This window comes from Puntigrus tetrazona, chromosome 22 (genome assembly GCF_018831695.1).
Source record: "Puntigrus tetrazona isolate hp1 chromosome 22, ASM1883169v1, whole genome shotgun sequence".
Lineage (NCBI taxonomy): Eukaryota > Metazoa > Chordata > Actinopteri > Cypriniformes > Cyprinidae > Puntigrus > Puntigrus tetrazona.
Genome location: NC_056720.1, coordinates 5,444,427 through 5,471,921, shown reverse-complemented (window position 1 = coordinate 5,471,921; position 27,495 = coordinate 5,444,427). Strand labels below are relative to the sequence as shown.

The window sequence follows — 27,495 nt, the reverse complement described above, 5'->3', positions numbered from 1 at the left end:
GGATAATTTTTAATATTTCTATGGTAGTTTACAGCTTCACAATCTTCTTGATTGGCATAGCATTATTATTGGAGTGGTGGCGGTATGCATTTCTTTAAAGTAAATACAAGCTATATGGGCTTTGTTGGGTGTGTGATATTTTATAATCATGCACATTAAAATGTTTTGTTCTGGTGCTTTGTGCAAATTTATGCTTGTTTCATTGTGTTGTAGTTAGGCTAAATGTATTGAAATGTGTTTTATATGTGTTTGAATATTGAGCACAATATAAATAAGACAGCAGTTATAGTGCTTATATATATATATATATATATATATATATATACACACACACACACACACACACACACACACATATATATATATAAATATAAAAATTACGAAAAAAGAAGATCAGTTAATGGACACACACAGCTAGCAAGACTGGGACGGATAGAAATGTTTTCGTGTTGGCCTATTTTATTTACTTTATGTAACATTTATTCATGATATTATTATTCAATATGTAGTTTTTTAATTATTTACATATCATGCAATACAGTCCAGTAACCTATGGATACAGTTATTTATATTATAAAACAATAGAACAATTTACGTAATAATTCATCAATTAATAAAATAAAAAATAAAAAAAACCTGGGTTGCTATGGTGACAGGTTTGTTTACTCAAACTCATGGCCACTAGAAAAATACGTTGTTCCCTCAACATAATACCACAAGAAATGGATGTTGTTCCCTCAACATAGCACCTTGAGGCCATGACGTATGGAGAATGTGATGCTAATGCAGTTTTAGCTGTCAGTCATTCACTTTCACTTTCACTTTCAATTTTACTCTGAGTCGAAGTTCAAAAAAGCAGGCACAACTATGTCAGTATACAATCTGTGATATCTGGGTACAATGTGCATCACAGGACTAAACTGGAACGTTTTCGAATTCCTCTGTTTTCGCAGCCCACACTATATGACAACATGAAAATGGACTTTTAAAATGCATCCGCTTTGAAGTCTTCAAAAAGGTCAGTTTGCACAGGAAAAAAAAACTTTCAAACTTATCAGGATTCATGTGGAAATAGTAGTCTAGGACAATCACCAAGTGTCATGTGACCATGGAAATTCTTCTCTGGGATTCCTTCTGCGATACATCTTCGCAACCACTGCAGTCAAGACCAAAACTACTAAAATAAGTAGTATATATAGTAATGATAATGAAGATAATGATGAATGTAGGAGTTCTGTAAAGAACAAACACAAATTTGAAGTTAGCATATCTGTGTGCATCAAGAACCAAACAAAAGTGTAAATAACAGGTGTTTTTTTATTTATATATATATATATATATATATATATATATATATATATATATATATATATATATATATATATATATATATATATATATATAAAGTTGCTGTATATGTGGCTTTTAATCATTACAATGCAAGTGTAGGCAATTCATATAACATCACTTGTAAAATCACAGCTGCTGTACCTTCACATGTCTGACAGAGTTGACTGATGTTCAGATGTGTGGTCTGCTTTCTGATGGGGTTGTTGATCACACAGCTGTAGGTGTTATTCTCCTGATATTCCACCTCCAGAGGTAGAGAGAGACTGATGCTGAGATCAGACACACTGATGCTGGACAATAAACTGTTTCCTTTGTACCAGGAGAGAGTCACATGACTCACGTTCAACACCGAACACAGCAGCGAACATCTGGACTCTGATGAATCTTTAGATGTTGATGAAGAAGAACAGTTTGAAGATTTACTGATGATGACGGGAATGGGTAGATTAGCTAGAAAACAAGTGAATAAAAAATAAAACTACAAACAGATTTATGAACGTTGTTTGATGTCAACCACAGATTGAGACAAAATGTTAATTTTTTCATAAACTCGCCGTTTTAAAACATGCTAATTTATAACCATCATTAAAGCCTTGAAGAAAGAAACTGCATACCGTAGACTTTAACACTATAACGCATGCATGCTTTTATAGTTCCTTTTCGGATGATGGTAAATTCATAAAGTCCGGGGTCCTTTGCGCTTATGTTCCTGATAGTGAGAGATCCTCTCTGATAATCAAGCTGAAATCTGTCTCCGAAGCTCTCGTCACATTCAGTGATTTTCATTTCATTGCTTATCGCTTTACACAGATGACCTCCATCTGCAGACCTCCACTGTAGCAAATCACCTCTTTCTATTTCGGTAGCATTGGGGTAAAATATCACACGTTCTCCCTCCATCGCTAAAACATTCTGTACAACTCTTACGGCTGTAAAACACAGAATCCACTTTATAACACTTTATATTTCCATCCCGTTAGCATTGTTACGGCAGAAGCTTGAAGGGTTTGAATATTCTACTCACAGGATCTGGAAAGGAACAGTTGATTTTGAGTCGCCCCGTATGTGCTGCTGAAACTCCAGATGATGTGAGATCTCCTCAGCTTGTCCCTAAAACCCCCATAACTGTCTGAGGTTGAGATGATCCTTTCGTAGATTTCAGGGGTGTGAATATATGGAGATCCGAACATCCACAGCACGCGGTCGACTCGCTGCGTTTCGGTAATATCGTCGTGAAGAATGATGAAATCTCTCTCAGTCACTCGGGTCACCATTTCATCTCTCGCGAAATCATTCCCATCTGTTAAAGGTCAATGGATATCATGGTCAGTGGTGAGAAGTGTTAATGTATCTAAAAACTGAAGACACGGTCATGCAAAATTGCGGCCTATTTGTGTGTGTAGGTTTATATCATGGGACCTAAACCTGAATACACACAGACTTATGGGGACTCATCATGCAAATTTATTGTTTGAGTTTGTGCCGTAGATAAAACCGCAGGTGCTTGCGTCACTAAACGCAGTAACGTATTTAAATATACTTTGCGGTTTAACATTCAGATTATTCATATCCGAGATTTGACTTATCTACTTTTATTTATCCAAAACTTTCCTAATAAGGTGACATCCCATGTCATACAGTAAGTTCCGGTTCGACTGGATTTCTCGATTACATCCACATTTAGCACATCGTTGAAATTATGAAGCCCTAAATTTATTTCGTGGACCCCTTCCCTGACTGTGGGTCACAGACCTTAATTTGAGAATCCCTGGGTTGCAGTACACCTAGGAAATATGGAGTAGAATAAGAAAAATGCATCACTCACCATCTTTGCACAGATTAAAACAGAACAAAGCAAGAAAAAAAATCAATTTCTTTTTCAGCTTGAATAGATGCGTTTCCATCGTGCCTCCATCGACATTGTTTCTCATTGGGAAAGATCCGAGCTACCTGTAAGATAACTGGAGAAAGCTATGCTGCAAAAAAAATGCGGTTGCGGGTAGGTTAGAAGTATAGAGAACAAGGCAGGATTAGATCTGGGCAGTAAAGTAGATCTAGGAGCAATACAAGATGTTGAAGAAGGTTACAAATGCTGAAATGTTTTTTTAAGTCTTCGTTTGTCACAGGACTATTTGAATACGCAAAAAAACCTGTTGCTAAAGCAAAAGAGAAACTACCATTCTCAGAACTTTTACACACATATCTCAGCATTAAGAACAAACTTCCCTCCAGCAACTAAAATCATGTTTGTTCTGTCAAATATTTTAGTTCATTCCGGTGTCATGAAAATGCCTATAAATAGGCGAAAACGAAAAACTCGTGGTATTGATACGCAAAAACGGACTTTGGCCTATATAGGACGTGTATATGATACGCAGTCTTTGCGTGCATATGATACGAAATTTGTTGGTGTGCAAACGGCACGCAGTTTTCGCGTACATATGATACGTCTCTACTTTCCAACCCTCATCCTACCCATAACGTAGCACAAACACGGAAAACGTCCATTTTTGCGTATCTATACCGCGGGTTTTGTTTTTTATTTGGCATGCTTTCCATACGCACCTTCATAAGAGTAGTTTGGTTGGATAAATTGTCGTGTTCTTAAATGTAACCTGCTTATTTAAAAATGCTTATGTGGCAGGTGACGTCTGAGGGGTGAAATTATCAATGAAGGGGGCGTGGTTAGGTATAAAAGATCAACGGTAGGAACGAGAACGGCAGGTGTTTGTTTCCGGCCGGCGGAAATGGACTGCTACTTCGCCTGATCGTTTGCGAGTGGTTCGCAGGTGGATCTCTTCGGATCCAGGAGCCGGATATGACTCGGTTTGAGTTTTAATGGGCATTTTAATGTGCATTTCAGTTCTACGAATCCTCCCTTTCCTTACACCGTTTCAGCAATCCGCAAAGTTGAGAAAATGAGTAATTGTTTTTGTCCTCGTTCTTGAAAGGAGTCTGGGATTGAGATCGTGTAAGCACATGTAGATACAGGAGTGTAAGGAAGATGGGGTTGTTTATACTGAAAAGAGACAGTCCACGGTTACCATATTTTAATACTAATGTGTACAGAATGTTGCGATAACTTAATGCACCTCTCAATCTCACCCTTGCCTTTCTCTCACGATTGTTTTCATCTTCTGTGTTAAAAACCTACAACTTCAGCTACAGCAACACCTGTAGAGTAACAGCTATTGCTATCATGACACAATCACTTGTAATGCAAATAGTTATCTAATACAGTGTAAAATTAGAAACAATTATAGAAATGTGATTTTAACATTTCGGTTTCAGCTATAAGCAGGTGATTATTTATTTTATGGAACATACAACAAAATACTTGTAAGAAATGTTGGGAGCCCAAAAAAATGAATAAATACAATAAATCGGATCACGTTAACTTCCAACATATGGAGAGTATCCTCAAATTATCTTTTATTGCTCCTCAGGAGAAAGTAAGTCATATAGTTTTGTAATGACAGATTTAAAAAAAAAAAAATCATTCCAGTACATAGAAACTAAATCATGTCCAATTAATGCAGCTTTATTTTTCATTAAAGAAAACCAGTTATGTTGAGATATACACAACTTAAGACATTTTAACTGTAACGCAAACACAAAAATGCCATAGCACTGTTGTGTAGTGTTTATAAAGCAACTGATAATGATGAAGTCATGTATCAATAACTGCTGATCTTCTGGGTTACTAGCTGGCTGTTTTTAGAAGGTCTGCCAGGTGAATAATCCATGTCTGATCCCTCTCTCCTGATGTGAGGCATCATTCATGTCATGAACACAAACTGTAAGTGTAAGCATATAGTTACAGTGATGCTTGCTGTAAACGGACTGAGCTGTCTGGTTTCTGAATACTAAATGCAGGGTAAAGTTCCTCATCAGGAGGAAACTTTGCATCAAACATGTGCAAGAGTTCTGGATCAGAGTCTGGGATCAGCCTATAGAAATAAATAGAACCAGCCTCTTGGTCCAGAAACACAGCAAGTTTTCTGGTGGACTCTGTTTGAAGTGGTTTAGTTACCGATTCTTTTTTTTTGTCATGAGCCACAAATAGACTTTTTGAGCAGCATAAACACCACGACATCTTATTGCGTCCCAGAAGTACGGCATCATTCGTACCCTTCCTGTTGATTCCCTTGCAGGCCACACCCATGCGCACCTCTGTCCCGATCACATCTGCCGTAAAGAAGCAGCGTCCTGACAGCGGCTGGCAGCACAGGACCTGGTTGCACTTGTCAAATCTTTCATCATTAGCAGGTAGCTGTTGCCTTTCTCTCTTATGAACAGCTACTGTGTTGTCCTCGTTCAGATAGAGGTATTCGTTAACTGTCCGAGGGTCAAAGGTAAGCGCGACAGCATCTAAAAACAAATTGAGATTTATCAGTAAATGTAAGGTAAATATATACAATATATATACACAGTTAAATATAGAGTCAATGTAGAGAAGTCACAAAACCCCTAGAGTTTAACAGGTTCTAAACAGGAAAAAAATGTGAAACTCTTTAGTAATTTTTGATTGTGATGCTAACGGTCTAATCAGATTCAATGATCTATGCTAAGCTACAGCTAAACATGCTTCTGCCAGATGCGTAGTTCGGCTGAATGGATTCAAAATGGTGAAACTCTACTGTTTAACTCTAGGTGAGTTGGAACACTAGCTTTTTTTTCAAAAAAAGAGGCATGTTTCTTTAAACAGCATTTGGGTAGTTCTTTCATTTTATTGAGGGCAGGTTTTCATGAACTAAATTAAAGAAACACAGTTTTTGCACTTCGGTAAATGTATGTCACATCGCAAGACCTGTAGTTGTCTACAAATAGATATTTATTCACATTTTAACCTACAATTTTTGTTGATCCATGGTTAAACTCACATTTGTACAGCCCTGGTTGGTGACTGCAGACTCCACCAGTGTAAATTCTGTAGAGTTGGAGTTAGGATTAGTATGGGTTAATATGTTAAGACTATCACGCTATTGTATGCTCATTCCAACCTTCAAAATTAACCCATACCAAATACCTTAGTGAGGGTAGCTTATCTTTCAGTTCACAAACTTTATTTTCCACAGGTTTTCCAAGGTTATTATACCGCAGGTCCAGCTCTCTTAGACTGGCTTTCATAGATGACAGCAACTTCAAACCTCCATCTTGAATCTGACAGCCTAAAAGTCTATAAAGCAGCATAGCTGGTTGGTTTCTGTACATATACTTAATCATTTATCAAATGATTTTGCATTTAAGCTAAACACAAGTGATCCCTGAGAAGCAAACCTCTTTGTGTTAAAATATTCACACGAAGGCCACCAAGATGTTTGCAGTTAGTTTTACTTACTTCAGAACTTCAAGATGACACTTAGCACTCCGCAGCCCAGCTGAGAGGATTTTCACTCCTTCGTCTTCTAGATGATTATCACTGAGATCCAGGATTTTCAGCTTCACATTTGATCCTGAAAGCACTTGCTTGATGAAGTCCATGTCCTGACCACGGAGGCCGTTGTGGCTGAGGTTCAGCATCTCAATCTGACATTTGGGATCACACAAGGCTTTTGAAAGTTGCTTCAGTGCAGAAAGCCCCAGACTGTTGTGGCTTAGATCAAGATGAGTCAGGCGAGAGTTTGGTGAGGTAAGAAAAGGCACCAGGATTTCACAGTGTTTCTCTGTAAAGCCGCTTCCTGTGAGCCTGTCGATATTGTTACAATTTTGCACATAAACTCTGATGGACTAGACTTTGGAAACTAGGAAAATTTATGATACACAGTGAAGATTTTTACAGATGTTTTCATAATACTTACATAGCATGTCTGAAGCATATAATGGCTGGAGAGAATCTCTGAAATCCTTCTAAAGTTATCTTGAATTTCCTGAGGACAAACTCATCATGGTCTGTATCTGACATCACAAACTGGAAAGCCAGAAGCGTGCACTGGAACAGTGTGAGGGGCTTTTTGGTCCGTGAGGATTCAAGATTTGGTATCTGCAAAAAAGACATGTCCTTGAGCTCCACGATGCAATGAACAAGACTAAAACATCTCTCAGGAGACAAATCTTTCCTCCTCAAAGACTTAATGTATTTGGTGATTTTTTTGTGATCTTCTAAACTACTGTTTTCCGGTCGAGGCAGGAATCCTTCGAGTATATGTCTGCTGGAATCACAAGAAATTCCAAACAGAAAAGAGATAAAAAGATCCAAGTGTTCATTTTTACTTTCCACGGCCACATCAATTACGCTTTTTAGAAAATCTGACAAATTAGACTTTTGCCCCTTTTTCGCTTTAGTTAATCCCAGGGAGTCTTCATTTCCTGATAGAAATTCATGGAAAACAAATAAGGCTGCAAAGAATTCCTGTAAACTGCGGTGGACAAAGCTGAAATGTTTAGTCCTGTTATATCCAAACTTGCACTCGTGGACACAGGTAATGATGCCAAGATATCGAAGAGCTTCATCAGGAGTGATATAATATTTTCTCAAGTCTTCTTTACTGAACATTGTGCTCTGTTCCTTCAGCTTCCCATATGCCAGTTCTGCAAGTTTCTTAATCAGTTCTTTGTGCTGTATGAGAGCGTCTTGTTGTGAGACATTTTGCCCTTGATATTTTTTGTGGCTTAACCCAGTCTGAATGAGCAGATAGTGGATATACATTTCTGTCTGATTTGTGGGCATGTCTTTATTTTGACTTTTAATGATGGCTTTCAGAACAGCTGATGAAATCCAACAAAATAGGGGTATTTGACACAGTATCCACAAGCACTTATGAGACTTTAGGTGACTGATGACTTTCTGGGTTAGATCTGGATCCTCAAAGTGCCTCATGAAGTACTTCTCCTTTTGTTCATCTGTGAATCCTCTGATCTGCGTGACATATCCCTGACTGAAGATCTCAGAGGGAAGCTGCTCAGCTGCCACGGGCCGACTGGTAATCCACAGGTGTGCGGACGGAAGCAGTTTTCCTCTTAGAAGGTTTTCTAGGAGAACATCCAGTTTGGTTTTTTTAGTAACATCTGACAAAATGCTTGTTTTAAAGCTCAGTTCATTTTTATATTCATCCAGACCATCTAAGATGAACAGAACTTTTCTATCAAAGATCTGGTCAGAGATAGGTTTCGCCTCTTTGAACTCTGGATACAAGGCACAAAGCAGGTCAAAAGACTCTGGTTTTCCTCATCACACAAGTTCAGCTCTCGGAATGGGAGCAGAAGAACAAGCTCTAGATCCTGATTGGCTTGTCCACTTGCCCAGTCGTGGACAAACTTCTGCACGGTCACGGTTTTCCCAATTCCGGCCATTCCTTTTGTTAAAACTACCTTCATGTTTCTGATTACATCCAGGGGTGGGTTAAGAATGTCATTGTAGTTTATTTCCTTCACTATTTTGTTTAAATCATTCATCATCTCGATATGCCAAGTCTTGTTTTCTTTAACGATGGGGTCTGACTCATCACTGATGATGAAAAGTTGAGTGTAGATCTTATTTAGAGAGACTGACTGTTGTGCACATCCCTCCAAAATCCTCTCAGATTCCGTCTTCATTCTCATTTTCATCTTATGCTTTACGCTCTGAAGAGTTTCTAAAGGACAAAGTAGTGAGAAGAAGAATTGCACTTATGAATGAACAGTTTTATTAAGCAAGTTTTGACATGTCTCTTCTCCATCTTACCATTGCTGTTTACTGAGGTAAAGTGGGACACTTGTTGCTGAAAAAAACAAATAGAATAGAATATACATTTAAGCCATTTCTTAAATGAACAGCTCAGCATTTTAATGATATTCATTAAGACTCACCACATTGACGTTCACTAAAACATCACCAGCTATTTTGGATCCTAGTATGTTTGGAGAGACAACTGTGCCACCATTTTTTTGGTCAATTCTGAAATCTTGAAGATACCGGTCTGAATTTTTAATTGTAGGTTGTCTGAGCGATGTAGAACTATTATTATTATTATGTTGTGAAACGTTGTCATGCTGTTGAAGTGCCATGTTTCCAAACTCTGTTTCAATACTGTTAACATCTGTTTAAAAAAATAAATACATAACCAAAACAGTGCAAATGTGGCAGTAAAGCTTTTTTGAAAATTACAAAATAAATGAGAAATATTTTCCTACTTTCAATACATCTTTTTTTTCTTTCCATAATTATCCTCTTTAAGTGGGTCTTCTAACCTCACAGTTTTTCTGCTGTGTTAGGATAAATGGTTTAGGAGTAATTGTTATGCTTCATAATTAATGTCTATATTTTAAAGCAAACATTTACATTAGTTTCAGGTCTTTTAATGCTCAGTTTGAATATCAAATTGAAAGATATGATTGATGCATTAATCCCGGAAGCAAAGTTGCTAAGAATGAGGAGATCTGTGAAACACCACTTTATATATAAAAAAACAAACAAACAAACAAACAAAAAAAAACCTTATCTCATTTTTTAGCACCAACTAGTGGCTGATTTTTTTCAAAATTCATACAGACTTTCAGGGCTATGAGTTGAACATGCCCATTGCTTTTTCTTCTGAACGACCTTGTCTAATAGGTGCTTAAAATTCATTGGCTGATGGCAGCCAAATTTTTTTGAGATATGCCAATGACCCTCATGGCACATTGAACAAAGACACTTCATATTAAGCTTCAAGCCAATGGGACAAATGGCTGAGTAGCTATAATCATTTTAATGCCATCTAAAAGACATTTTTTTTGGCTTGAGCCAATATAGCCTGACACTTGAGTTTAGGGTGATTAGGGTGAGACTTTCAGGTTATCCCCAAATTGAGAGCTATAATCTGGAAAAGTAATAAGTATCCTTACAATTACTTTTGAGGTTACTAGGTGGTGGTTGGGGCTTGATGCTACAACACAAAGTCCAAAATGGCTTCCAAACATCTGTCCACTGTTCATGCACATCACACACGAAGGGAACAGAAATATTTACTGAATATATCCTAGATGAATGCAAGTATCCCAAACGTTCGAATGGTGCATCACAAAAGTTTAAAGCAGCAAAATATTTTTTTATAACAATAAATGTTATCGGTATTATAAAATTGAAGTATTTTTAAAATGGCATAATAGCTTATATTGGTTTTAAATACTTTAAAAGTTTTAAATTGGCGACACTAACATCACAAGCCTTTGTGCACACCTCATTTATATATAATTGTACATCGCTGTCTTTTTTCTTAACAATCCAGAACGTTAATATACCGGCATATAGTCCACAGTAACAGCTTACCTGTAGGCTAGTCTAGTGGCTCTTAATCGGTTTCTTCTGTAATAAAGAGCTGTTCTTCTCGGCCATGTCTTTCATGTTGATTGTGTTTACGCGCCGCATCCATTTGCGTCTATATTTCCGTGTATTAAACCTACACTGTAAAATCGAAAGCGCCCGTTAACTGAAGTGGATATTCGGTGTCGAAATATAGGCTCTTCTGAGATGTTCCTCGCCTTGAAAAACAGCTGAGAGATCGGACTTCTTCATTCAAAACACAAGTGAAATAAGTTTGGCTACAGCATAGCCGACAGCGTCTGCTCTGGTTCGGCACTGGGCGGAGAACACTTTTTTTCATCTCAAAGCGACAAATAGAAAAATAAAATCCAAAAATGCGCTTTTTTAAAAAAACAAAAACAAAACATGCAGCCTATGTACAGCATGCATGTCAAAGCTAATTAACATACAAAACCAGTGGGCAGTATAGTCTACAGCAGGGCTCCTGGCGATCTACTGTCCAGCAAATGAACCTGCTTTTCATTTCATTTTCAAGCGATCCTGAAATCCTTAACCAGTTGCTTCAGGCGTGTTTGATTAGAGCTGGAGCTAAACTTTGCTCGATATTTTGCTGACCCTGGAACAACATTGTAATCCCAAAATTTAGTCTGGACCATATCTAAACCGAGTAAAACGAGTTTAAAGCAAACGCTTTAAATACGCCTCGCAGCATTTGCATAATAAATGACTAAATTAATTTAGTTTTTTTGTTTGACAGGTGGTCTAACAAACTTGTTTAGCACTGTAAGGGTTTTAACGGAAAACAAAACTTACGAACTCGTTTAGACTCTGCCCCTTTTTTATTGACGACTGCTGCAAAGTAGCGAATTCACACATCCATGGGCGAAGCAGTTTCACTTCGGATGAAGAGACTACTCCTAGAATCTGAGTAATTTATGGGTGTTATTAACTGAAAGTAACAGTTAAAGGAGGGTGCAATACACATAAAATTTCCCAAGAGCATTTTTAAAAGGCCATAAATAGTTAACAGATAAAGTTACACAGTGTATCAGGGAAAATGTGGCGTTTTATTTTAATGACAAACGTCTGGGACGCATTATTGGGGCGGATTTTTGCTCTGGCAACAAAACAGGGCGCGCCTCTCATCTCAGTGCGCGCGAAAACTGTGTCCTGCGCACTCGCAAAAGAAAATAAACACTTAATCCGATTTTTAAATTAAATAAAATGACTAACTAACAGCCTTACTTACTGTAGCTCCACAACTAAATGTAAAACACGACGTGGTGTTTAATGCTAATTTAATGAGGGCCAACCAGATAGCCCCCCCCCCCAACTTAAATATTTACGTACATTTCAGGACGTTCAGCGTGGTTCAGCTTTAGCGGCCAAATGAAGACAATAAACTCATTAAACTGTAAAATTAACACTTGATTGAATTAGTTTGTCCTGATCTTCAAGGTTTCTACATCCAACCCTTTGACTGTGTATAACAGAATCACATAAAGAGACATCCTGAGAGATCCAGTAAAAGCAGATAAAGGCATAGCTAAACAAAGTTCAATTAGGTATGTTAGCGCAAAGAGGAAGTACAGGAACATCACATACTGTATAGAAAAAAAAATATGTTTATGAATTTATACAAGTAAATGAACTTACCTCACAAGAGCTATCAAATAAACATGGCTGATAACCACAGTAAAGAACGGAGGTTTTCAAGGCGGATGTCAACGCAGGCAGGCGCTGCCGCAGAGCTCCATCTTTGAACTTTTTTCGATAGAAGTAACTCGCAATCGTCTCATCAGTCTGCTTCATAAAAACTTAACACACCGATTCGCGGGATTTTGAAACAGGCAGACAATAAAAACGATGCGTTTAGATTCATCAACATATTTAACCATGTAAAACATCCCAGTCACTTCCTGTAAACAATTTGTTTAGCTCTAACCTACTTTCACTATTATCAAGCGAGGGCGGAATGATTCGCGTTTATGAGATCAAAGCCGACATTAGGATCAACTCAGATATTGATCTAAATGAATAAACTGTCTACAACCTCCTGGCCATTATCTAAACTTTCTAACCTAGACATTTTATTCAATAATATACAACATTATGAAACTTCAACAATATTAACCATCTTAAAGCCTGTATTCTTCCTGCAGTTATGCCGGTTTAATATTTGACTAAATGACTGCACTTAACACACTTTAGGGAATAAGCTACATCCTGATGTTCTGAATTTGCCCCCGTTTGAAGGAAATAATCTTAACACGGCTGTCTTAGTATAAAAGCGGCATGAATTCTCAGACTAAGGGCCCAATACTCCCAAAAAGACCCCATATTTTGGACAAGACCCAATGGCTTTTGAATTATATCCAAATGGTTCGATAATTAAAGAACCAAAGGTACTTCGAGGCGGTTTTCAAGCAAACCTTTTTTGCCAAGGGCATTTTTGACTGTACTCAGTCAACAAAAAACTGCCCAAATACATACACACAAGATTAAAAACCGCTTTGCATCAAAACTGCGTACCAATTTGCTTGTGTTATCTGATAAACTACCAAGAAATGCTTCCATCTCTCCCTGGAGGTAAACCACACGCATGCAGCCGACTCCTTAGTCAAACACACCTGATTAATCTCATCGTCCAACGTATTTATGGTTCCACAAACAGACGTTCAAATGTACAATACTGGTGCTTTTTCAGAATTTAAACGTGCAACACGAACATGGTAATGACACCTAAAATATTGATGTATATAAAATATCAATGCTATGCTTGTTATAAATGGGGGATTGTTATGAAGGGGTCTAAAAATCGCTTACATAAAATCGCTTATCGATAGAATGAACCTCAATGAACATTTTTTAGCTGGAGAACAGCAGCTTGTGCTCTTTACGGTCATACTTTTAAGTGGCCTTAACTACTATGTGCTTAACTACCATTTAACCATTTTGCTCCTATAGTGTGTGGCGAAGACAACACGCCTCACACAAACAGATTTACGACCAAAAGTCTTGCGAAATCTCTCCAGATTTGAGAATAAATGTGTTTTACAGGACAGGTTGTATAAATACTACACAAACCGATAAAGTGACGGGGCCTCCGGGAGCGTAATTTAACCAATTAATTGAATCAAACAACAATATTATCAATATGCAGTAGGCCCTCGCAAATAAGAATAAAGAAAACAGTGCTCAGAATTAATGTGACCTCTTCTGCTTTGGCCTTTTAGCAAACAAAACTGAAAACAGTGGCTGTGTGGTTTTCAGAAATGACCACTCCATCTCACACAATGAATGTGATTTATTAAAAATATCATATTTTTATTACATACCCAGCGTTGTTAACACGTATTTAAAGAAGACTACAATTAGAAAACTAAATTAAAGAACTTATTTTAGCGAAATGTACTTTTATGTACGTAAAATTGCTTACTGGCCCTTTAAGGGGGACTTCGGGAAAAGCCTGCTTAAATGTAGAGACTTAATAAATAACATTTATTAATTAAACTGCATTAGCTGAGCTGTCTCACTGGTCATGTCTGTTTTACTTCATTATTGTGATCGTGACAAAATGCTGATAAAAACCTCTCTAAAATGTATTTTGTTGTAGCCTGCCTCATCATATTTCTTATCTCAGTATATTTGCTACCAATGCAGGCAAATGATGATCAGTCCTGTCCTACAAAGAGCAACAGAGAAGCTTATACAGACTTTATTACCGCCATTGATGCACGTTCACTGTCTGTACATTCAGTACACCTGAAGGTAGGGGGCAGAATAGCTTTCAGTCAGACTTGATGTTTTTGATGTTGTGGGGGAAACACTTTCCTATAAATAATAGTACAACTCTTAAAGCAACATATGTGTTATTTACTGAACACAGGCAAGTTCAACATACAGCCATAATTGATGAACTGGTTCAAAATTGTATTTAAGGGTAAAAAAGAACTGGGAAAACGGTAAAAACAGACCACATAACGCTGGTATCTTTTTAAGTGCTTTTTATGAACAGGAACGAGGTTGGAGACACAATGTAAGCATGAACATGGAACTATGATCGATTTTGTTTTAAACATCGGTGGAAGCAGTTTCAGGAGCGAACAACAGCCAAAGAACACATTTCCTCAGTGTTTCCTTGCATTTTAGCTCCACACCCTTAGGATAGGCCGCACGCATGGAGAGGAAGGAATGAGCTGCGCTAAAGGGATCTGCTGGCATTCGTAATAAATATTAATAAAGCAAGATGCCCTGTTGAATTAAATGACACATATGGCTTATTTAAAGTGCATTTAAAAGTGTTCCCTCAATAACAGACCATTGTGTAAAAATTTTCCCATAAAATCCCATAAGAACCCACGATGACGCTGGTGTCACGAACACTATTGCTTATCCTGAAAGGTCTATTTAAAGCGGCATGCCTTTCAACTCAAGAAAGTCCCTACGTGACATATAATCAACACCCAAGTTCAGTCAGGTGCCGATATTCGCATTTTTGTTGCCATGACGACATTTCCAAAATGGTGGTCCGTCTGGGTAGCACATGTTGCAGTGTCGGCAATTTTCATTTAAAGGCACGTTTCAAGCCATGCAGCAATTCTAATGTTTTAATACCATATCCTAGATTACACTTAACCTGCTTTTAATACATTTCCTAAGCATAATGATATAAAACAAGCTACAAAGGGCTCTTAACATTATAACACTAGGTATAACAGTATTGGTCACATTCAGTTTGCACATTTTCAAGTTGTGAAAAAAATCTGGTTATATCAGATAAATCATAAACGCCATAAAAGTCATATTTCACATTACAGAGGAGGGGTTATATTTCAAAAACAATTGCAGAAACACGTTATAAGTGGTTCGTTTGTTCTGTTCTATATGCTCCATAATTTTCCCATAAGGAAAAATTGGTCTTATACATTTCACGTTTGAAAATTCAGAGTTAAGCTGATAAATGCTCATTCCTGATAAATTCCTGTTCCTGATAAACGCTCAATGTCGCAGCTGTAAACACAATGGCTTCCTTCTTTTAACACGGGGGCCTTTTCTGTCTTAAAATGGGCAACAGTTGAATATTCAGTTTGTTCTTTTTCAACGACACCCTGCAAGGAAACATAATAATCAAAAACGAAACAAAGTAAAATACTAAATGATAAAAGCCAAGGATGATTTAAAACAACAGCTTTATTTGCCACAGTTGAGCAGAAAGAGTGAAGGAAGCGCGTTTAGTGTCATTATATCAGAAAGAAGCACAGCGGTGTGATAGCACATACTCAGACACACTATAAAAACTGAAAAGTTGGCTTAGCTTAAAATTTCAAGGCAGGTAGGACGTAAGTGGTTACACAAATATTAAAAACGAGCCCTTTACATAACAGTGCAACAGCTAATAATGATGATAAAACAACAAAGAAGGTTTGCTGCATAATTTATTCATACTGCAGTGCACGCTGGGAACTCACAGAGCCTTAACATTTCAACAGCGTAAAAATACTTTGTTCAGACAGCTGTGTTTGGGACAACATTCGGGGAACTGGGTTGGTCTGACAAGGGTTTTTATGCAGTTAAAAAAAGCACTGCGTCATGTTTTTGGTATTTGAGACTCGTGAGGTTTTGTTAACAGGAAAATGCGCTGGTATTTAAAGGAGCGGAGGGTGTACACGTGCACAAAACGGGTTCACACAGAAATATGTCTTACCGTATTCTTAACCGGATATGCACAAAAAGTTGTACTGGCGTAAAGTATCTCTTCCTCTTGAACCTTAACTGTTTTGATAATAATCACACATTTAATAAACCTAACTACTTTTAATAAGTTTAATCTTTAAAATGTGTGTATGTATGTATATGTATGTATATATATATATGTGTATATATATATATATATATATATATATATATATATATAATACTCAATACTTGCCTTCTTTTTCGATTGTTTATGCTTCCTGTGGCGGTACATCAAACTTGAAACTACAACCAACACCAGCAGCAGAGCTATAACAGCTATTAAAATGTTGAGACGCGATCGTTCTCCCAGTTCTGTAATGCACAGAAAAAAAGCCAGTAGTGTCATCTTAATCTTAATTAACTTTAAAATATATATGATGGTGACATCTATTACATTTCACCTAAGCATGTATTCAAGTAAAGTAGGCTACTTAAATATTTGATTAAATTCGGTCTTTTGCGTTATATTTTGCATGAAATTATTTAATTCACTTTATTGATATTTTACATTGTTAACGCTTTTAAACTTTACCTGCACAGAGTTGACTGATGTCCAGATGTTGAGTCTGGTTTCTGATGGTGTTGTTGATCACACAGCTGTAGGTGTTTTTCTCCTGATGTTCCACCTCCAGAGGTAGAGAGAGACTGATGCTGAGATCAGACACACTGATGCTGGACAATAAACTGTTTCCTTTGTACCAGGAGAGAGTCACATGACCCACGTTCACCACCGAACACAGCAGTGAACATCTGGACAATGATGATCTTTCAGATTGTGAATGTTGTGAAAAGTCTCTGGAGATGACAGGAAGAGAAAGAGCAGCTGCAAAACATTCAAAGCAAAAACGTTGTTCAGAACAATTGCACGCAAAAGACTTTGCAACACGCATTTGTTTTTACATTGACTTCTGATGCTTTCAAAATGTACCAGACATGATGTCCGTTATATTTGCATACTGACTTTTCGACCAATTTATCCATCCAAACTATAGCAATACATTTTTTTGGCTTAACAGACTTGTCCAACTATCAACGTACGTGAAACTTCAACACTATTGTCCTTCTTCCTTCTATTAATGAGTATTTCCATTGGACATATCAAAACAATAGCCATTATGAGATCACTGAAAAACAGGGTGTGGACAATTCCTCACACTTTGTTTTGTCATTAAATTGCAAAAAAAAAAAAAAAAGGGGAAAAATGTTTTCGTTTTGAGAATCATCACAGTCTGGATCTTCATGTGCAGGACACCAATACTCACCATAGACACCAACACTGAATCTCTTGTATAGGGTTTCTCTGTTGCTGATGATCTGTAGTTTATAAAGTCCAGAGTCTGTGGTTCTGATGTTTCTGATGGTCAGAGATCCAGTCTGACTGTCCATCTGCAGTCTGTCTCCAAATATATGAGTACTATCCTCTGTATAGACGTTCTGTCTGTGAATTTCAGCGATACGAGTCTCTTTAGATCCAAACATCCACAGTATCTGATCATCTGTCTGTACTTCAGTAACATCAGTGTTTAGATGGACAGAATCTCCCTCAGTCACTGATACTGACTTCACTGCATCTGTATCAGCACCAAAAGCACCTGAAGAAAAGCAGTTTATCAAGCACATTAAAAACCTGTTTAAGTTCCACTGGTCTTAAGGCAAGACACTTCATGGCAAAAAAACAAACAGAAAAAAAAACTGAAATGCACCAGACTATTATATATATATATGCATGTGTGTGTGTAATATAATTTACCAATTCTTAAAACAAAGGAATTTAAGACTTACCAGTCGTAAGCAAAAGGCATAGGCAGAAGACAGATGCGCTGTGAATCATTTTTCGGACTTCATAAACACCCAACAATAGGCTAAACATGGCGCGAAAACGGGTGAAAAAGTGCGTCTATCCGTTCCTCTGCTTACGAAAAAAGTTCATTCTTAGATGTAGTCCGCGCGTTCCGTCACCTCTTTAGTAACAGAATAGAAATAATACAACTAGATGAAGATGGAAAGAAGTGCCGTTAGGTCTGAACTTTCGGTACACACGCCCTCGCGCGCACGCGCGCTCACGCTCACACACACACACACACACACACACACACACACACACACACACACACACACACACACACACACACACACACACACACACACACACACACAAACAACCACCCCTCACTCCTCTCTTTGGCAAGCTACAAAATTAATATTCAGCTGTAAATCGTCTCTGCTAAGTCAATCAGCGGTAAATCTCCTATTATTTTAAAATAAACATTTTTATTAATAGTTTTTAGTCCGTCAATTTGGAAATTAGTTTGGCCAATAAATATTACTGATAATAATAGTATAAATATAATGTTAGCATAAATATAGTTTGCTTTGTTCACATTAAAGCAATGCACCCTCCCTCCTCTGCGTCATAATGAGTTATGCAGAGGAAAGTAAAAAACCTTTTTAGGAGCAAAGTTTTATCTAGCAAGCTCTCCTCCTCCTACATACATAAACACATTCTTGCAAGGACTGTACAAAATAAGAGCTCCATGTACTCTACAGATCCAAATGGTAGAATATCTAAGACACGTTTCACACAGCCATGTCCTGATAATGTCCAGCGATGCTATTATTTTAACTGATTCGTTTAGGAAAAGTACTCCGTACTTTCTTCTCAAGTTACTTATACGACTGATGATCTTCCAGCCGGAGTTGAATCACATTTAATAGCGAACATTGTGTTACGTTGTTTTCTTCTTTTTCCGGAACCAACGTGCAAACCACAGACTTAAATAGCATCAGGAAGCTCTCAGGTAAGCACTCATCACATAAATTCAGCCGCTGTTCACCCTGTACACACATACTGCAGGAAAACGGCAGTATGCTATTTCAGACAGCTCTAACACATGACCCCTAAACCACCGAGAAGCTGCAGCAGCCTCGTTCCTTTCATGTAACCTCTAGAAGAGTTTTTTTTCTGTTGGTTTCTGGTAGGCCTGAACTCAAATTAGTGCCACCATCAGGTCAAAAAGTGTCTATTTACTTTCTGTAGTTTAAAGCACGATGCTTTTCCCAAGCTCCTAATCTCGAAGCGCCCCTATTATGGATTTTGGAAAATGTGCTTTTATGCTCTAAGTGAATAAAAACATCCTGCAAAGTTTTTACTTTTTAAGTGTGCTGTGTAAAACAATTTTTTTTTAAAAGACTCAACTCTGAATCATTGAAGGTAAAAATGCGAATAAGGTAAAAATGTATATTATAAGAAAACGCCACAAACACTGCTCTCATTTCAAGCTGATCTTTTACCTCTACACGTATTTCAAGTAAGCATTCTAGTTCTCTGAAGCGTTCTCACTACATTTGTTTTCACTGAAGCACAAAGTGTGGTATGAGCAAAGCACAAAATACACCTTACAAGTCCAAGCAGTTAATCATATAGTGCCAGTGCTGCAGCAACTCCATATGTTTGCCATACAAGACTTTGCGCTTTTTAAATGCACAGAAGGCAAAAACATAAAGATGCACTGGCTTTTGGCCACGTGATTCGCGTATTTTTTAAATCAGCTGGGAAAAAAGGTGTTCCTTATGCTGAAACAGCTAGTTTATGCAAACAAGGGGCAGCTGCTATCCAATCAACTGGCAGCTGCCTTTTATTTTGGTACTTCCTCCAATTCATGTACTAATGTACCAATTTAGAGTCTGCGTCTTTCAAAGGCAGCAAAGGTCAAACCACACATCGGTGAATCCCTTTTCATGATAATTACATTACACGATCGAAAAAAGAAGCTGTATGTAGTTTTACACTCTCTGCAGCTTCACGCTTAAGTTAAATAAATCATTCTGAGAATGTTCTCGCTCTTAACATTTGCATGTTTACTCTCCGCAAAGAGTATTTTCTTACATCAGCTCCATTTTTTTTTTATCTACCTCCTCTGTGTAGGTGTAAAGTTAGCCTTCCTCCACATCCTTTAGCCAAAAATCAGCAGAGCTTGCTATCTAATGTGTAATGCTTATCTCATTCTCTTATGGGAGCTGAATCAGGATCCATGATGGATAGAAAAGCTTCGTCAGTTAGCTCATTTAATTGGCGCATGAATTGGCACAATCACCTGCAGCAGTTATTGAACGTTGCCCTTTTACATTTTAGGCTCGTCCGACTCAGTGGTCTATTAACATCAATGTCAAAATGACTGAAATGATCAATCAAATCAAAGTAGACGGGCTTTCCTGTTCACAGAAGCTGAATGAACTCAAAGGCACTGGAAGGCAAGTCTGCAACCCTGAGTCAGAAAAGCCCAACGGCTAATGCTAATGCTAACGCTGCTGCTTTGGTTTAGATACACTCACTAACAGTAACATCAAGCGACGCAAACTACTTTACTTTTTTTGAACTAAAGATATTGTAGCATTTTTGCATTGGGGAGATTTAGTGATTCTGGGGATTTCTACGTTTGCATGCAATTTTGAGGTTCCTTGTTTGTTGTGATACATTGTGCGCGCGATGGTGCCCCATAGTGGAGTCCAACGTTTCTAGGCATTATATTTATATAGTATGGCTTTTTCTCATGATATAGGTGAGATACAGGCTCTCACAAAAGCGAAATAAATGATGAAAACGACAAATATAAGTCAGAAGTATAAATGCTTTTAGTTACTTCTATTCGTTCAAAAAAAAAAAAAAGGATTTAAAAGCACAATGGTTTGTGTCTTTGTGACATACTATTTAGGACAGGGGTGTCAAAAAGCTCCTGGAGGACCGGAGCCCTGCAGAGTTTAGATGCAACCCAAGTTAAACACGCTTGATCCATCTAATAAAGTGCTTTGGGCTTATTTGGAAATACATGTGTTTGGAACAAAAAAGAAAGTTTAATGCTCTGGCTCCATCTAGTGTCCCGTTTACAAACAAGCAGAGACCTGGGGGTCCGTTCTTCTCACCCTGCTTGATACATCCGAGATGATTTAAAAGGTGGCATATCTTCTAATCTGTCTAATTTGCTTCTTCAACTCAATTATCGGATTAGATTAAAACACCTGGATTACTGCGCGTCCTCGCGCTCCCCAAAAAGGCCAGATGCGTGACACCTGACGAATCGACTTTTAGGACACAAAAGTACATAAATGGTATAATAGATAAATTAACTGTGCACTGTTTTTAAATTTAAATGTTTTTTTTAGCGTCATGAATCCCAATTTCCAGTAGGTTAGTCGTAAATGCTTTACATTTTTATTTTAGCGTTGCCATTAGCGACTTATTTTATTTTCTCTTTGAAACAGATTGTACGGATTAACTATAGCTTGTTTGTAAAACTCCAATACAGTTATAAAGTAACTGTTTTATCACGAATAAATATTTCAACGAGCAAACCCGGCTATCACAGATTACACAGCATTAGCCTATATTATTTTTTAGCTGTTGCTATGACAGCAAGTCCGGGATGAGCTTCAAAGAACCAAACAATTCAAGAAATCGTCAACGATTAAACTTAGTCGGCGAAGAACGGACCCCAGGGGACTTCATGAATTAGTCAAACAATCACTTTGGAAGTCCACGGTGACACCTATCTTTACAACATGATAAACCTTGTTTGGGTTAAAGACATCAGCGAACAGTGAAAGGCTGTTTGAAATACTTTTTGTCACGGCAGAGTTATTTTATTGGGGCAACGCTGATTTAATAACAAACACATGATCAGTGCTGTTTTAGATGGTTTAATACATAAATGTAGAAACATAGTATTTACATTGTATTAGTACGCTAAGATCAGTAGAGGACACACTGCAGAAAACAGTGTTTAGTACACTTTATACTGATAAAAAAGAGTGTTGTGGTTTTTGTGATGAGCACAGAGCTAAAATGTAAAATACTGTGGAACATTTCCAGCATTAGCTGCACAAACATATCCTGCGTGTCAAGATGAACAAGTTAACAGCAGACGAGTATCATCTTGTCAGTTAGGGTTGGATTAAAATCGGCGCCAAACTTTCAGGATGTAATCTGTTTAAAAAAAACAACAACAGGCAAACTAGATGTGGCATTAATGGGGGCAGCCAACGATGGCACCACAAGAACACATAAGGTCCATAATAAGTTATACCAATGTGCAGGAAAACCTTGGAAGTGCGGGTACCAAAAATGCAAAATACTGTACAAATATATTCTGTATGCCAATCGTTTAAAAAAAGTGTACCAGAGTTAAAATATTTATGAAACGGTACATAGTAGAAAAATACAGAAAATATTTTTTTTGTTAAGGCTTCGGCGTCTGCCGAGAAGGTTTAAGATTGTGTGAGAGAAAGATTCCATCAGTGGAGCTGATCTTGCACGAACATGTCGCGTCTAACAGGTAAAAAGCTGATTGTAGAACAAGTCGCAGCATGTTAGAAGTTAGATTGCATACCTTCTCAAAAAATACAGGTTCAAAAGTTCTCTTTTCAAAAGGTATACTTTTTTGTAATACATTAGGTTACATATACACACTTTAAGTACCAGTATGTACCTTTAAAGTGCCAAAATGGATCCTTTAGGTACAAAAAGTACCCCGGAGATAGCTTTTGTACCTTTAGTGTAAGCGCCAAATACTGCAGCTCCAATGTTACATTAAGTATAATGTATTAAATAATATCCATGAGTGTAGATTATTGAGAATATATATTTTACTGCAAAATGTCAACTGACCAATCAATATCAGATATTCCAGAGAAAACAATAATAAGTATAAAGGATGTTAATCGATGTTGAAATACTGCTAAGATACTCATGGCGCTAGGGTTATTAATTCAGTCGTAACTGTGAAGCATTTGTCGCTCCTCTGAAAATCTGCCTTTAAAAATGATTTCACTGACCATGAAGTGCTTAAAAAAAGACTTCATGCCAGCTTCGCAATAATCACCAAGATGCTAGTGCACCGATGCCGTCATCTCGCTTTAATGCTCGAGTATATGATGTGGTGGTCTTCATCTGGCTTCTGAAAAAAATCGAAACGTGAACATTAGGAATTAAAACTAAAACGACTTAAAACATGCATATAAGCAGTGTTTGTGTGTATACTTCTATACCAACGGTCTGGTCATGTACTTATAATCCTTCTTGACTGTAAACACTGCAGGGGTTTTCAAGGATAACGGTTGAATACGAACACAACGACGAGCAGAGGACATGACGGCAAAAGCATGTTTGATCATTTTGTATAGCTTTCTTGAATGCTAGTTGTATCTGCATACACGATTTCTACCACAAAGGAGCTATGCTTTTGTTTTTTGAAGGGCGTTGGGGTGCTTTCGGGTGTTTAAAAAAACTCGTGGAGCTGCAAAGCAAGCACATTGAATAATCCGGGTTGATAATAAACACTTTTGTTATTTGATGTCTGAGCGTCCGTTAGGGAGGCCTCTGGCTTTTTGGAGGCACGATCATCGTATTCAGAAACCTCCAACCTTTCTAAACTGTACTAGCTCTGAGAACACTTTTTGGCATAATGTGCTTACAGCTGAAGCCTAAGCAGGAAAAACAAGCAAAGGCAGCTTGAAAAGGAAACATAATGCGCAGACAAACAAGTACAACACTGAAATCGGTGATGGCAGGTTCTCTGCTTCATCACGTGTGAAAGCGCTTGTCTCGTTAAGCATCTGTGGTTTCTGCTGACAGATTCACTGCACACTGCAATACAGTGTCTTACCGTACTGTGAACACTGCGTGCGCAAAACGTTGTTTCGGCATAAAGCACCTCTTCCTCACAAATCTGGACTGTTTTAAGGATAACGTCACATTGTTCAAATGAATCTGAAATGGTGCTTAAGAACAGATATTGTGGTACATCTTTTGAAATGAAAATAGTTTGATGAAAAGGGTAATACTTGCCTTCTGGGCTTGCTTTGTATTTTCTGTAGTACACGTATATTAGCCCCCCAACTACAGCCAAGACCAGCAATATCACTACAACTGATAATACCGCCGAATGTGACTGCTGCGTAAGATCTGTAATGAATAACAAAACTACAATAATTATCAATAAGCCTTGCAGTTGCTGATTTAAAGTCAAGGCATTGTTGTCATTAACTGACTTAACGTGTCTTTAAACATGCATGCATGGAAGCCTCAAAGAAAATACTTTAATAAACAAACTCTTATCACAAGTGTCACCGCTGACTAACCTGGACATGCGTGACAGAGTTGTGTGATGTTGATGTTTTGTTGAGTCTGGTTTCTGATGGGGTTGTTGATCACACAGCTGTAGATGTTTTTCTCCTGATGTTCCACCTCCAGAGGTAGAGAGAGACTGATGCTGAGATCAGACACACTGATGCTGGACAATAAACTGTTTCCTTTGTACCAGGAGAGAGTCACATGACTCACGTTCACCACCGAACACAGCAGCGAACATCTGGACACTGATGAACGTTTAGATGATGATGATGATGAAGAACAGTTTGAAGTGTCTCTGATTATGACAGGTATGGGAAGAGGAGCTAGGAATATTGAGAATGGAATTTTTTATTTTTAACAGATTAAATGAGGACAAAATTGAAGAAGTGGTATTCTGTGTTTACAATCTCATTCTGATGGCACCCATTAACTGCAGAGAATTCAAGCAATCTAATGCATAATTTCTTAAAATCGCTCCCAATAAAATAATGAGAAAAAAAAACAATCCTCCACCTCTTGGCCTGAGAAAGAGTAAAGATTTTTTCATATTTTTAATAAATAATATATTTTTAAGGCACTGGTGTCTGTGTATAATGTGGTTAGCCTTAATAATATTCTGAATACAGCACAGATGAACCATTAATGGTGCAAATATGAACTTCTTAAATAAAATATTTATTCTAAAGAACAATTCCGATCATTTAACATCACTTTTATTTCTTGGTATTATTAAACATGTAATATTACTCACCATAGACAGCAACAGAAAAACTCTTATAAGTGACCCCTCCTTTGATGATGGTTAGTTTATAAAGTCCAGAGTGTTGGGTTCTGATGTTTCTGATGGTCAGAGATCCAGTCTGTCTGTCCATCTGCAGTCTGTCTCCAAATATATGAGTACTATCCTCTATATGGATGTTCTGTCTGTAGATTTCAGCGATACGAGCGTCTGAATTATTAACATTAAACATCCACAGTATCTGATAGTTACTCTGTACTTCAGAGACACCAGTTTTTAGAGTGACAGAGTCTCCCTCAGTCACCGACTTCTCTTCATCTGCATCACCAAGAACACCTGGAACAGACAAGTATTGTTTTATTCATTTATCCAGTTTTAGAAAGATGTCTAACATACTACAAACAACAGAACGTGCCTACATAAGTAGATAGAATATAATAGAACATGCCTACATGATGTTATTGTGTTCAAAGATAAAATTCTCTGGAACTGAAACACTATTTAACAGAAAATATGTGTATCGCTTACCGGGTGAGAACCAAATCCATAGGAAGAGGAAAAAAGATTTATGAATCATATTCAAAGCTCCCTACATATCCTATCAAAAGCGTACACTCCTCACGAGTTTGCTCATCCGCTTCAAATTTAAATCGAAGAAGATCTGTATAACAGCGTTTAAACACGATGTATAACACGTTTAAAACAGGACTAAAGTTAACGACTGGTACGTTAGCGTCGTCTTCGCTTGAACTTTTCAAGCCTGAATACAAAAAGAAAAGCCCGTTGTGCGTGAGCCGATTAAAACTGCAGGGCCTTTTTAAAAAAACTGCAGTCCATTCTTTTTGAAAAACGCACGATGTTATTTCTGTAAAGAAGTAAAAAGTAGCCGACAGAATCTAAAACGCATTTTCCACCAGACTTCCAGATGTCAGTGAGCTGGAGAAAATAGCTCCGCCCTTTTTTGGGGGTCTTTCTTTTTCTTAAATGATGGCTGCATCCGAACGGTACACTATCTAAATGAACGTGAGAGGAACTTCAGCTCTTTCACGGACACAAACAGGATGAAGACTTTGAGCAGGAAACGTGGTGAAGTGCAGATTTTTTTTTTTTTCCACGATTGCATTTATTTCAACTTGTGGTTTGCAGCTCCTCTCCAAGAAACCAAGATTCTGTGACAAAAGAGTATGGTTTACTCTATACATACCTTAAGCCAACTGACATAATTACATAACATTAGATATTCATTAACGGCGTTTCATTTCTATACCCACTAGTTCACACTGTCTAGAAATTTTTGCACTTTGGTTTGGGTAGGCCACTGTTTCCTGCCCAGAAATCTTCTTGCGCTGAAAGAGGTGTTTATGATAAATGCGCATTTGTGTGAATATCGTTTGTGTTTTAAACAAATTATTTAAATGATGCGATTTCTTTGCTGTCAAATGATTTGCTCTATGGTGACCTGCACACGTGTGTTTCGTGGGAATCGCAGAACAACCGTTTTATTATATTCGGTCAAAGTTGACCTTTTGTTATTCATGGGAGCTCAAGGTCAAGGTCACCAGCCTCAATGCAGACTTTCATTTCGTCTGCGCAACAAGCTGTCAGCTATATTTTTTCTTCTAGCTTTTCCGCTATCACATGTTTGCCTCAATTCTTTGCAACTTCCTCAACAAGCGAGTTTCTGTTCTAGTCGACAGCCAGTTGATCTTACAGCATCTTGGTCGTGTTTTTAACCCTCCATTTTTTACTGTTTTTCTCCCGTATTTTTAATTTCGCTATAAAAAGTCCCACTGACCGTAATTTGCAACATTCACCTTCGGTAAAATCCTGTAATCATATCAGTATATTCAGAAGCTGTTCGATTGCCAGACCTTGTATAAAAAGTATCCTAACTTGACATAACTTGTTACCTTGCTGCCTAAAAATGTTTCGTTATGACAACTAAAATATTTTAGTTGACTCAACAAAACATTTTTACAGATGAACCATTGATGGTGCAAATATTACTACATTTTTGTGTTTGAAATATTTTTGATCAGGCGTACTCCTGCTCGGGAATGTGCGAAGAAGGCTCTTGGTGATGGTCGTAAAAAAAAAAAAAAAAAAAAAATGCAAATTTAAATAGAGCTTACATTTGAAAAGGTTATGCTTTAATTCATTAAGTATGAGTGCTGCAAGTTTCAAAGTGCTTTCTATACTGCGGTTACCAAGGAAATGGGCCAAATGTTCACAGGTATTTTTTTTTTAGACATTTCAAGGATGAAGTACGTTGTTTTACTGTAACGCTTCTGCCCACAAACGGTGTTTCCACAGCATGTT

The 27,495-nt window shown here is 37.6% G+C and overlaps 4 protein-coding genes across 10 annotated transcripts; all 4 read right to left on the bottom strand.

Annotated features, from left to right (window-relative positions):
- Positions 1-435: 435 nt before the first annotated feature.
- Positions 436-4,623, bottom strand: LOC122327391. 3 transcript variants are annotated; one of them, XM_043222723.1, is made up of 6 exons: positions 3,916-4,623; positions 3,176-3,326; positions 2,375-2,650; positions 1,965-2,279; positions 1,492-1,800; positions 436-1,234 (listed from the first exon to the last, which is right to left on the bottom strand). In XM_043222723.1, the coding sequence occupies exons 2-6, from the start codon at positions 3,279-3,281 to the stop codon at positions 1,089-1,091; spliced, it is 1,152 nt and encodes a 383-aa protein (XP_043078658.1). In that variant the 5' UTR covers positions 3,282-3,326; positions 3,916-4,623; the 3' UTR covers positions 436-1,088. The 3 variants fall into 3 exon arrangements, with proteins under 3 accessions (XP_043078658.1, XP_043078660.1, XP_043078659.1); XM_043222725.1 differs by lacking the exon at positions 3,176-3,326 and adding an exon at positions 3,103-3,134; XM_043222724.1 differs by having other exon boundaries at positions 1,492-1,734; positions 3,176-4,623.
- Positions 4,624-4,875: 252 nt separating this feature from the next.
- Positions 4,876-12,462, bottom strand: LOC122327309 (NACHT, LRR and PYD domains-containing protein 3-like). The gene is given in 10 exon segments (XM_043222577.1): positions 4,876-5,721; positions 6,234-6,280; positions 6,380-6,529; positions 6,692-7,039; positions 7,152-8,502; positions 8,505-8,924; positions 9,014-9,050; positions 9,139-9,368; positions 9,463-10,714; positions 12,230-12,462. Coding segments are annotated over 9 exon segments (3,165 nt in total). The 5' UTR covers positions 9,491-10,714; positions 12,230-12,462; the 3' UTR covers positions 4,876-5,167.
- Positions 12,463-14,565: 2,103 nt separating this feature from the next.
- On the bottom strand, positions 14,566-18,361 carry LOC122327428 (SLAM family member 5-like). Its single transcript, XM_043222785.1, has 6 exons — positions 18,095-18,361; positions 17,575-17,904; positions 16,845-17,135; positions 16,506-16,624; positions 16,281-16,348; positions 14,566-15,684 (listed from the first exon to the last, which is right to left on the bottom strand). The coding sequence occupies exons 1-6, from the start codon at positions 18,180-18,182 to the stop codon at positions 15,612-15,614; spliced, it is 969 nt and encodes a 322-aa protein (XP_043078720.1). The 5' UTR covers positions 18,183-18,361; the 3' UTR covers positions 14,566-15,611.
- Positions 18,362-21,990: 3,629 nt separating this feature from the next.
- Positions 21,991-26,222, bottom strand: LOC122327385 (signaling lymphocytic activation molecule-like). 5 transcript variants are annotated; one of them, XM_043222717.1, is made up of 6 exons: positions 25,705-26,218; positions 25,189-25,512; positions 24,446-24,760; positions 24,153-24,269; positions 23,971-24,038; positions 21,991-23,262 (listed from the first exon to the last, which is right to left on the bottom strand). In XM_043222717.1, exons 1-6 carry the CDS (start codon positions 25,751-25,753, stop codon positions 23,212-23,214), a joined length of 924 nt encoding a protein of 307 aa, XP_043078652.1. In that variant the 5' UTR covers positions 25,754-26,218; the 3' UTR covers positions 21,991-23,211. The 5 variants fall into 5 exon arrangements, with proteins under 5 accessions (XP_043078652.1, XP_043078650.1, XP_043078651.1 ...); XM_043222715.1 differs by having other exon boundaries at positions 21,991-24,038; positions 25,705-26,221; XM_043222716.1 differs by having other exon boundaries at positions 23,971-24,269; positions 25,705-26,220.
- Positions 26,223-27,495: the final 1,273 nt, after the last annotated feature.